Here is a 10,651-nt window from a genome sequence, read left to right as displayed (position 1 = left end):
GTCGATTGGGTTGACTGGGAGTTCTGTGGTAAGAAAGACAAAATTACAGTTGAATTGATATTGAATTTATAATCTCCTCTTTTTTAAGTTGTTCGAAAATACATATAACATGGCAATTTTATGCAAACATTGTATATAGCTCTCCGCCCGGGCTTGGCCCGTGGTACATATTATATAGCCTTTATCACTTAGGGATTAAGTACATATCCAACGGTGAAAGAATCTTTGTAATAGGCCCAGTTGTTCTTAAGATTACCGCGGTCAAACAAACACTCTACAGCCTTATTGTATAACACAGATTTCTAGTAAGTAATTTATATTTGAGATCAGAAAGGAAGATCGTTGCACTAAAGTAATTCAAGCTATTTCTAAACATTAACTGCATTAAATATTAAAAATTGACTTTTTTATTATGGCTTATTCATCTGTAGTAAAATTTATTAAATATTATAAAATAGATATATTTTATTTATATAAAGTATTATATCCAACACATCATTAAATAAAACAAATTAAATCACATCAAACACATTTATTTACACCTTCACTGAGTGTTTGCTCTCTGCTTCATCCATGTCCTTCAGCAGAGCACCCGTGCCCCAGATGCGCCTGTTCTTAGTGTAGGGGATGATGCCAATACTGATTCCGGATATGACAAGCCAAACTCCACCCGCATAGAACGTGAGCTCCCAACTTCCAGTTAGATCATAGAGGAGCCCTGGATAAAACACGAGTTCGTTGATAAAGTAATATAACATTTAGAGGCTTAAGAAATTTTAGCACTTTGAATAAACGAGACTAATATTATAGAAAAGGTGTTGAATTCGCATGGTAATATCATCTCACCTCCAAGCGGTGGGCCAATCAAATGTCCGACTCCCTGACTCAACAAAATAAAACCATATGCAATAGTGAAATAGTCTATTGGCATAAGTTCCATTAAGATAGCTGGAGTGTAGGAATACGAGCTGGCATAGGAGAGGCCGAAGATTGTAGATATGACGACGAGGCCCCAGTAATTTGTGATGAAGAGAGGATAAGCAGCTACTGAGGTGCCGCAGACGATGAGGCAGATGGCGTACGTCTTTGTCACGTTGATCCAGGGTTGGTCTCCAGCCCAGCCAAGGCCGACCTTAATAAGAAGTGAATAACAATTTAATTAGTAACAATTATTTATTTAATTAATAACAATGAGACGTTTTAAAGAAAAGAAAAAAAAATTATCTCGGTGCGGGATTCTATCATTTCTCAACAAAAATCTCGTTTATAAAAGATTTCAATGCTATATAACTAAAAGTTTTGAATAACAATATTTGTATCGTATTTAGGCTATATTGAACAAGAGTTGATCAAATTGATATGAGATTTGGTACGGAGATAGATTTTAGGTTTCGTTAGTGTAGGTATTGTGTAGTTTTCACTAAGTACCTACTGAAAAATACGCTGAAGGAATCACTTGAAGTTTCTTAAAGTATTGCTTGTTACATAATTATTTTCTGCTCCATTCATACAATCGAAAGATCTGTACATATAATAACAACAGTTCTGCACAAACAATGCCTTCAAACCTTCATCTAAATATATTTTGATAAGATAAGTATCATACCTATTTTCGTAGCATACAACTTTAATCTTATAAGACGCTCTTATCATCATGGAAAAACAAATTATGTAGTTCTCAAAGAAAATAACATTACACATAATATAGATCCAAACAAATGTAATAATACTTACGATTCCAACACCGCTGGCAATTCCAATAATGCTGATCATGAGAGCACCGCCATCCATATCCACCGTTGTCATATAGGACTTCAGGAAGAAGTAAGGTATGATCGCCCAAACGAAAAGGATAAGAGAGCCAATATTGAACATAACGAAATGGAATTCCACAAACATTCTCATGTCAAACGTCGACTTGATAGTGTCCATCACTTTGTCGTGCCATTTCTGAAAGAAAAAAAATATTTCGTTGTTTTAATATATTAATACTAGCGGTCCGCCTCGGCTTCTCCGTGGTAAATATATAGCCTATAGCCTTCCTCAGTAAATGCTATCTAACACTGAAAGAGTTTTTCAAATCGGACCAGTAGTTCCTGACATGAGAGCGTTCAAACAAAGAAACTCTTCAGCTTTAGAATATTAGTATAGATTAATACTTCATTCCTTTTTAAGAAACGATTCCATTTATTCTATGAAAATGTTAGCAATTGGTAATTCAAACAATAAGCTCTTTCGTGTATATATTGATACAATGTAGATACAAAAGTTTGCGTTGATGTATAATAAATAGCATTAATTGCAAAATATGAATTTCTGCACTTGTGAGTGACCTCCATAAGATGAGACATATAATATTATGCCTATTTCAAATCATTGCTATATTTGAATCAATTGTCATAGAGCACGCAATTTCGTTTTTCCCAATTTACTGATTTAAACATATATTTCGAATAATTACCCGTTCATCATCCGAATAATAAGAATATATGGACCACGATGAATTTTTATAGATATCCGGCAATGAAGACGCTCTAAGCTTATACCTGGGAATATTCATCATTGCACCTCGATGCATAATTGTATTTCTGTATAAGGGCATGTCTCTTAAGTAGTGATGGTCTGTATAGATCTGCCTGGACAACCAACTGGCTGTAGTCGGTACTTGTCTCAATTGATCTTTATGACCATGTCCATGTTTAACTTCTGGCTTCAAATGGGTGTGATCTTTTCCATGGTGGGAAGATGACATTTTGGTTTCAGATCTAGAATTATGCTTAAGCGTATAAGAATCTTCTTGAGGTTTGGCCGCATTATCGGCGCTATCGGTTGGGTCAGCTAATTTTTTACTTTTAGCAGCATCTTCAGGCTGTTTCGGTCTTTTTGCTATAACAGTGACTTTCATCGTTGCCGGTTCTGGTAAATCAGGTGCTTCAACATTATCTACGTGGAGATTTATTTCGGAACGGCGCCGTGTTATTAAATGCGGGTAGTTTTGTAAAATTATGTTGTAAAGGCGTTTATTTGTCATTAGTTTTTCTATAACCTCCGCTGGTACCTGTAAAATATTAGTCAATGTTTAATTAACTTATTTACTGTCAATAAAGAATAAATAATAACGGTAAAATAAGTTCAAACTTTCGTTTACCTCATCATGCCTTTGTATAAAAGTGGGCAGTTGTATAGCAGAATGCGTTCGTTTGCGAGATTGTTCAGCATTCATTTGAGTTGTAGCTTCTAATTGTTCTGCTTCAGCTAAAGTAGTTGTAAGCGTTGCCAATATGTATTCCGGGCTCTGACCACTTTTCAATAAATCGTTCAGTTCATCAGCACTCAAGAAGGCAGATTCGCCACCTAATGATTTCGATGAAATCGATCCAGCACTTGAAGATTTTCTTGATCTAGTCTTAGCTAGTTTCCTCTCCCTTTCCTCTTTTATGATTAACCAGTCTGGATCTCTCATTAAAGCACCACAGACACACATATTCAATATGGTTCCAGCTAAAAGTACTAGAGTATTTCTCCAATCGTATAACTCAATAAAGAAATTAGTTAGGGGCGAGTATATAAGGGTACCAAACCCGATACCACACGAAGCTAATGAAACGGCGAGAGTGCGTCTTTTATCGAACCAAAAAGCAACAGAGACGACAGAAGTGACATACAAAATACCCATTGCAAGCCCGCTCAGCGTTCCCAAAGTAAAGCACAACATTGCAATTGAATCACTAATTGCAGCTAGCAGAAATCCGATCGTTGATAGCACTCCAGCTATCATTGTCATCGTTCTGCATCCATATCTATCAACTAACGCACTCATTATAGGTCCAGATATTAGTGGAATAGAAATAAATAGGCTCCCTATCAATGAGGTTTTCGATTGCGACGCTTCGAAGTAGTTCGTGAATTCCTCGTGTAAAATACCAAATGAATAGGCAAGTCCATCAGCACAGGCTGAGACAAGGAAAGCGGCGAACACAACAACCCATCCCCACCCTCCATCAGGGATTGGGGGCAGTTTATTTTCATCAGTCTCGTGTGAATAAATACTATCATCGTCTAAACCTTCAAACTTCACCCTTTCTACGGGGGGTGAATCCTCTTTAACGTAATGAGCTACGATTTCGCTGCTTTCTTTTGATTTGATTGAGTTAATTTTGTTTATATCATGTTTTAGATCGTTGCCGTTTTCGATATGCGCCTCGCCGTTGGGTTTGTATGATTCATTTCCAACCATTGTTGTGCTTATCTCTTAACGTGGTATCTCTTGTTCATAAAGATCTGAAACAAAGGGTCCATATTATACAACTACTACCACATAACAAATATGTAAACTAATCTTCACTTGTGAAGTAACATTATACTTTGTACAATAATAAATAAATATATAATTGGATAAAAAATGCTATTTATTTTGTAACTATTTCTACGATTTTGCAGGACATTCAACATTCTACAATCTCAATCACGAATGGTGAATGAATATAACATTTCAATGAAAACTAAAGGCATGAGAAATAAAAAAAAAGTAAAAAAAACATCAATTCGAGGGATTACAAGTTAGAACCCGCTTCATTAGCCGTAACGGCAACGCCTGAATATTCGGTCACCCGTGATCCCGCCTCAATCATCTAAATCCAGTTTTATGCATTTTTATATACTTTTATAATTTTTCATTTATAAAGTATTTGATTATAAAACTTAAATTTTAATTAAACACATCTTATCTATGATATTCGAAAGATTATCGTAAGGGGTATCGTTAGCCAAATTAATCCGCATTGTCTTTAACAGACTGTAATAACAGAATCATTTAATATAGGCCATTTCAATTAGCTGCAATAAAACGCTCGCTCGCTATGAATTTACAAATAAAAAGATTTTTAGCGATATTTATAGTTTTTTGCTCATTGTATTACGTATTTAATATAATAAAGGTAATTGCGGTATAAGAAAACCAGTGAAGATAATGTATGAATGTTTTTTTTTAGAGTTTCGTACCCAAAGGGCAAAAGAAAGGCAGAGACAGACAGTGAAATCTTAAAACATCCCTATTTTAAGACTTCGCTGTCTGTCTGTCTGTCAGGCTGTTTGCTATGAATTGTGCTAGCTAGGCTGTTGAAAAATGCAAAAATAGTGTATCTCTCCCGCTATAACATCAAATAATAATAAGACATAAATTGCATGGGTCACCATTTCTTTTGTAGTTGCCTTTTAGCTTATTTGTACGGAACCTTTATTGTTGTACCCGGGAATTCCAGTCTTACCATCGAGTTTGTTTACCTCAATCATCTGTGCACATTAATTAAAATGTATATCTCGCATATTTCATTTCTGAACGGATGTTTGATAATGGATATGTAGAAACATTTACATTGATGGGCTGGCTGTTTACGATAGCGGATCAATAACAATACCAATTAATTATAAATGAAAGTGTACAATAATGTTTGTTCAAGCATCGTTTTTAACATGAATATTGCTGAATTTTTTGTTGGATGAATGTTAGAAATAAGACAAGCTATTAAATTTTTCGGAAAAATATTGGTATGTAAATAACTTATTGTGTACAAAGTTTAGGCGGGAAAAATCATCCGCCATTTCATTGTGAATATGAAATGAACCGTTGAAGTATTAATGGCAGAATTATCTTGTCACTACATATACATCCACTTCTAAATATAGCAATCACTATTAGTCCTTATTAGTATTTAACAGAAACTATGGAAATACTCCATTGACAGTTCAAACGACATGACTCACAGACGAAGTTGTTATGATGCTTACACACAAATTAGCGCAATTTTTGTACAATTAACGCCCGAACTCCGTTGATACAATCAATCTTAATCCAAATGTTTGAACCATAGATTGATCTATCATCCATTTTCTTAGAAAAACTACTATTATCTAATATATAAAATTCTCGTGTCACAGTTTTCGTTGCCATACTCCTCCGAAACGGCTTGATCGATTTTGGTGAAATTTTTTGTGCTTATCCGGTATCTATGAGAATCGGCCAACATCTATTTTTCATATCCCATAAGAGTAAGGCAGAACAGCGTTTGCCGGGTGCAGCTAGTCTGATATATAAAATTCTCGTGTCACAGTTTTCGTTGCCATACTCCTCCGAAACGGCTTGACCGATTTTGATGAAATTTTTTGTGCATATCGGGTAGGTTTGAGAATCGGCCAACATCTATTTTTCATACACCTAAATGATAAGAGCAAGGCAGAAAAACGGGTGCCGGGTGCAGCTAGTCTATTATACAAAAGTTAGAGAACGACCGAAAGTTATGCAATTATCTAAGATTGCATCCTATAACCTGAAATAAACATCATTCAGAGTCTTCTTTTCTTCAAGACTGAGTCTTCTACTGAGTTCAACATTCTAGAATGGTCGAGGGTCCTCCGATTTTCGGTAGAGAAATTCCACCTTCCTCCAAAGACTTATTAATTATTATTAATTAAGATGCATTATTAATTTCGGGTGTAAGAGAATGTAGATATATTAAAAATTAACATGACTAATTAATACTGTAAAATACGACTACCTAATTACTGATAGCGATTATTTTAAGGGGTTTTTATATGTGGATAATGCGTATATCTCATACGTATTATCTTTTATAGTACATTTTAGCCGTACATTGTTCAAGTAATCATCATATCATAGTATTGTTTTGTATTTCTAATATTTTACGTTAAATAGAAGATAGAAGAATTCTTTGTATTGCTATGTCTTGATCGAACTTCATTTTTTAAGTTAGTTAGTTTAATTCTGCTAAATTAATCAAACCCATTTCACTTTCTGCACATTCTTTTATTAAATTTTACTTTTATTGAAGCTTTATATTATGTCTGATGTGAACTATTTTGTCTGATGATTCATAAGTCATAACATTCCAAACAATAATTAATTAGTCCGCATAAAGGGTTTTCCAAGTAGGTATCTGTTCCATGTCTTATAAAATGATACCTACTTTATCTCGATTCATCGAAGACTCATAATAATTAATGACGTGTAATATAACAGTTAAACAAAAGAAAAGATCAAATATTATAATATGAGAAATTATCATAGCATTTGCTTTTTAACAACCGTAAAAATGAGATCTTGAAACTTTAACACACAGACAGTGAGTAGTGTTTTTTAATATTAATATATTAAATATAAACCATAACAATTGAAGTGTCATAAAAAGGCTTTAGACGATGGTTATATCTAACTCTCACATGCAATTTTTTCTAAATGGATCTGAATAAGATCACAATAAATTGAAATTAAAAACCTTCGGGGGTTGTTACAGTTAAATTAATCATTAATCTTACAATTTATTATTTTATATCGTCGGTCATCACGAATATATAATGAATTGTATAATATAGTATTTTACTAGTCATACCCTTACATTTGATACCCATATTGTGGGTAAGTGCAGACATATCCATTTGATAAAACATATGTGTTATTTTGTGGCGGCTACCATCTTAAACCGAGTTTCATTAAATACTGTAAAATTATAAATAAAAAAAATCGCGTCAAAATTGGTCCATCCGTTTGAGAGCTTCGGTGCCATAGACATCAACGTCAAACGTATATTAGCCCTCTTTTTGCGGCGATAGTAGATTATACTTATATAAATGTATAAATACTTTTTATGCACAAACATCCTATGTACATACAACGCGAACAAACACAGATAATAAAACTAGTAGTATCCTTCATAATTTACCTCAAATCCTGTACCTTATTATACACCTATTATATAGTACGTTGAAGCTGTCGATACCTATTTTTTTGATCACACAAAACACTCTGTTTACAGATTTCTTTGTTTACATATTTAGAAAAAAACACCGTGATATTACCAGCGTGGCGGGCTTGTTATACCGCAAATAATTAACTCTCGATTTATTTACGAACTTCTTAATATAGATCGAGTTGAGAAATTAAGAGCAGAGTTTTCAATAGACATGTATCGTCTGTGGAGTTTTCATCTGTTTTTAAAAATGTAAGGTGCACTTGGGCGCAGATAATGTTATATGTACTTTAATACAGATAATATTATTACTAGTATAGTGTTATGTTATCTGTGATATTACTTATCCTTGAGTTAACAATAAACAAGAGAAAGATTCATGAGTCTATCTATTTATATTATATTTGTTGAAATGCTTAGTACCAATGGTTTTTTTTAATTAAAAGATAAGGTAACCCGTAATAACTTAATTTTTATTAATCATTCTTCAAACAATTTATCTATATAACATGTATATTATTATTATCAGTCCCATTATTTACTAAAATCACTAATCTCATACCAAAAATAATACAAACAATAATTAAGTTTCTCATTTCTTAACACAATGTGTTAAATACACGTTAATTAATAAAAATCGTGATCGTTTTCGTGTTTTGTCACTAAAATAGAGTTCTGTTATTTATTACTCATTGTCACATAGCATCTACGTAAACGCTCGAGAAAATACGTATGTTCAATAAATTCACGTATAGGTATTATTTTGTCTGATAATTAAATATAAAACTGATGAAGTAATTAAAATTGAAACAAAATTGTTAAATATGGCTAACAATGTTTCTTAATTTTTTTTATTTACTAATAAGTAGTTTTGTACTCTTTTTCTCAGCAAGAAGATCCATCTATTCCCCAGCGCCAAGTAAAAGGTAGGGAATAAAGCCAAACTCAATTGCTTTTAATTCAAACCATCAAATTTTTAATATGGATTTGCCGCAGATGAGAAATATGTTTCTTTATCCTATTTTAAATAAATATGTGTACATTAGGTAAACACAAGAATTTCAGCAGAGTGAATTAAAAAACAAGAAACCCTTAAAAAAGAATCTAATAAATACCCTATATAATAACCTAATGTCAATAATTATTGTCTATATTTATGTGTAAAGAAACATTGTATTATTAACTGCTCGGCCACACGCGATTCCGTCGTGTATCCACTGTCTTCATCCTGAGAATACATTTTTGTCCAAAAATACTTTTATATAGGTCAGTAACACTTGAAAACGCAACTGTGCGCGTATTAGAAGTAATTTAAACGGATAATTATTATAGCCAGGTGCAAATTTAACATTTCAATTAAAAATAATCATCAGATGACTATAGTGTACGATTTGAAATTGTAACAGTGAAATTAATATTAGTTATAAATAAAACGGTATAAATAATTTATCCGCAAGTTTGTGGCACGATATAAAATTAAGATGTGATATAGATAGATGCCGACTGTTAAAACCGTAGACTTAATGTTTTATCCTGACTCTATTATAAAGGGACCCAACCTTACTATTACTTAATATGAAGGACAATATAGTATACAGCATTCCTGTGATCAATTGTTTTGAATTATTATTATTTTTTTAACTGATGCATTTTTAGTCGTTATCTTTTCATTTGTAAATTATATACTTGTTATTTTAACATAATAATATGTTTTCATCGTGTTAGTTCCATTTATTTTTATTTAATTGTATTTGGGAAAAAAACACTACAACAACACGTCACATATTCAAAGATAAAAACCAAAACATGTAGGTAATATCAAAACACGAAGAATTATTGATTAAGCTAATTATTCGTATGGAAATGCTATTTTACTATTTTATAAAATTTTAGCATCACTGCTAACTTCTTGTATTAAATAATTGTTTTAATAAGTAACTGAATATATATTTCCATTAAGAAATAACATTCATATATAGTATATAAGTAATTTGACAATGAGATAAATGAGAATTTCCTCTTATAATAATTAATCATTCCTGTTTGGTTTTTTTGCTGTTTACCTACTCAAAAAAAACTCATTTCAAAATTCAGACTAGTCTTTGTACGATAAGTTACATATTTTATCACATTTAACATATAAATAAAAGTGTAAATTAAAACGGTGGCATTTTTAATTTCATCATGAAGATAAATCTCAGTAATGTTATCACAAAATTCTATTGATAAAAAAGATTGTGAAATTGTTATAAAATACGTAATAATTGTTTTAATAACAATTGTAGTCAGTCAGTCATAACAAAAGTTTTATCAATGAGTCATTGTTCTAATTATTTCCCTAGCCAATGAAAACGTCATGTTTTGTCATATTTCAGTCACTTCAGCTCACCGACAAAAAAAAAACAAAGAAACCCGCGCGTAATTTTTAAATTGGAATTTCACATTTCAAAGCGTTCTAAAATTGAATTATAAATCACTCACCACGCGAAGTAAATAAGTTATCATATGCACTACAAAGGTTTTATATGAATCGTCAATATTGATCACACGTTGACCCTGCGTCTGTTTGCTTTGGAGTCTGTGTGTGTACTAACGGAAAACAGCATCATCTTATATACAGTTGCTGAATTTGGATTCTGTGTAGGGTGACTATATTTGCTGATAAGATGAACACTTTTGACATGAACTTAATAACAGATTTAGCATTAAAAATTAGCATTTTTATAAATAGCGTATTCTGTTATTTTCGCAACGAAAAAAAAAACAGTGTAAATACGCATGTAGGAATAAATTAAGATTTTCATGTGCAATTACAAATATAACATGCAAAATTGAACTGTTTATTAATTAATTGTTTATTGTGTCGCGATTTTTATAGTTGTAAAACT

General features: G+C 32.2%; 1 protein-coding gene across 1 annotated transcript; it reads right to left on the bottom strand.

Annotated features, from left to right (window-relative positions):
• Window positions 1-517: 517 nt before the first annotated feature.
• On the bottom strand, window positions 518-10,348 carry LOC119839195 (monocarboxylate transporter 14-like). The gene is made up of 6 exons (XM_038365406.1): window positions 10,245-10,348; window positions 3,149-4,281; window positions 2,462-3,058; window positions 1,735-1,950; window positions 847-1,132; window positions 518-718 (listed from the first exon to the last, which is right to left on the bottom strand). Exons 2-6 carry the CDS (start codon window positions 4,235-4,237, stop codon window positions 537-539), a joined length of 2,370 nt encoding a protein of 789 aa, XP_038221334.1. The 5' UTR covers window positions 4,238-4,281; window positions 10,245-10,348; the 3' UTR covers window positions 518-536.
• Between the last annotated feature and the right edge of the window lie 303 nt (window positions 10,349-10,651).

This window comes from Zerene cesonia, unplaced genomic scaffold (assembly GCF_012273895.1).
Source record: "Zerene cesonia ecotype Mississippi unplaced genomic scaffold, Zerene_cesonia_1.1 Zces_u009, whole genome shotgun sequence".
In the NCBI taxonomy this organism is placed as follows: Eukaryota; Metazoa; Arthropoda; class Insecta; order Lepidoptera; family Pieridae; genus Zerene; species Zerene cesonia.
Note: the sequence above shows the minus strand (reverse complement) of the source record. Positions and strands in the feature narration are given on the sequence as shown.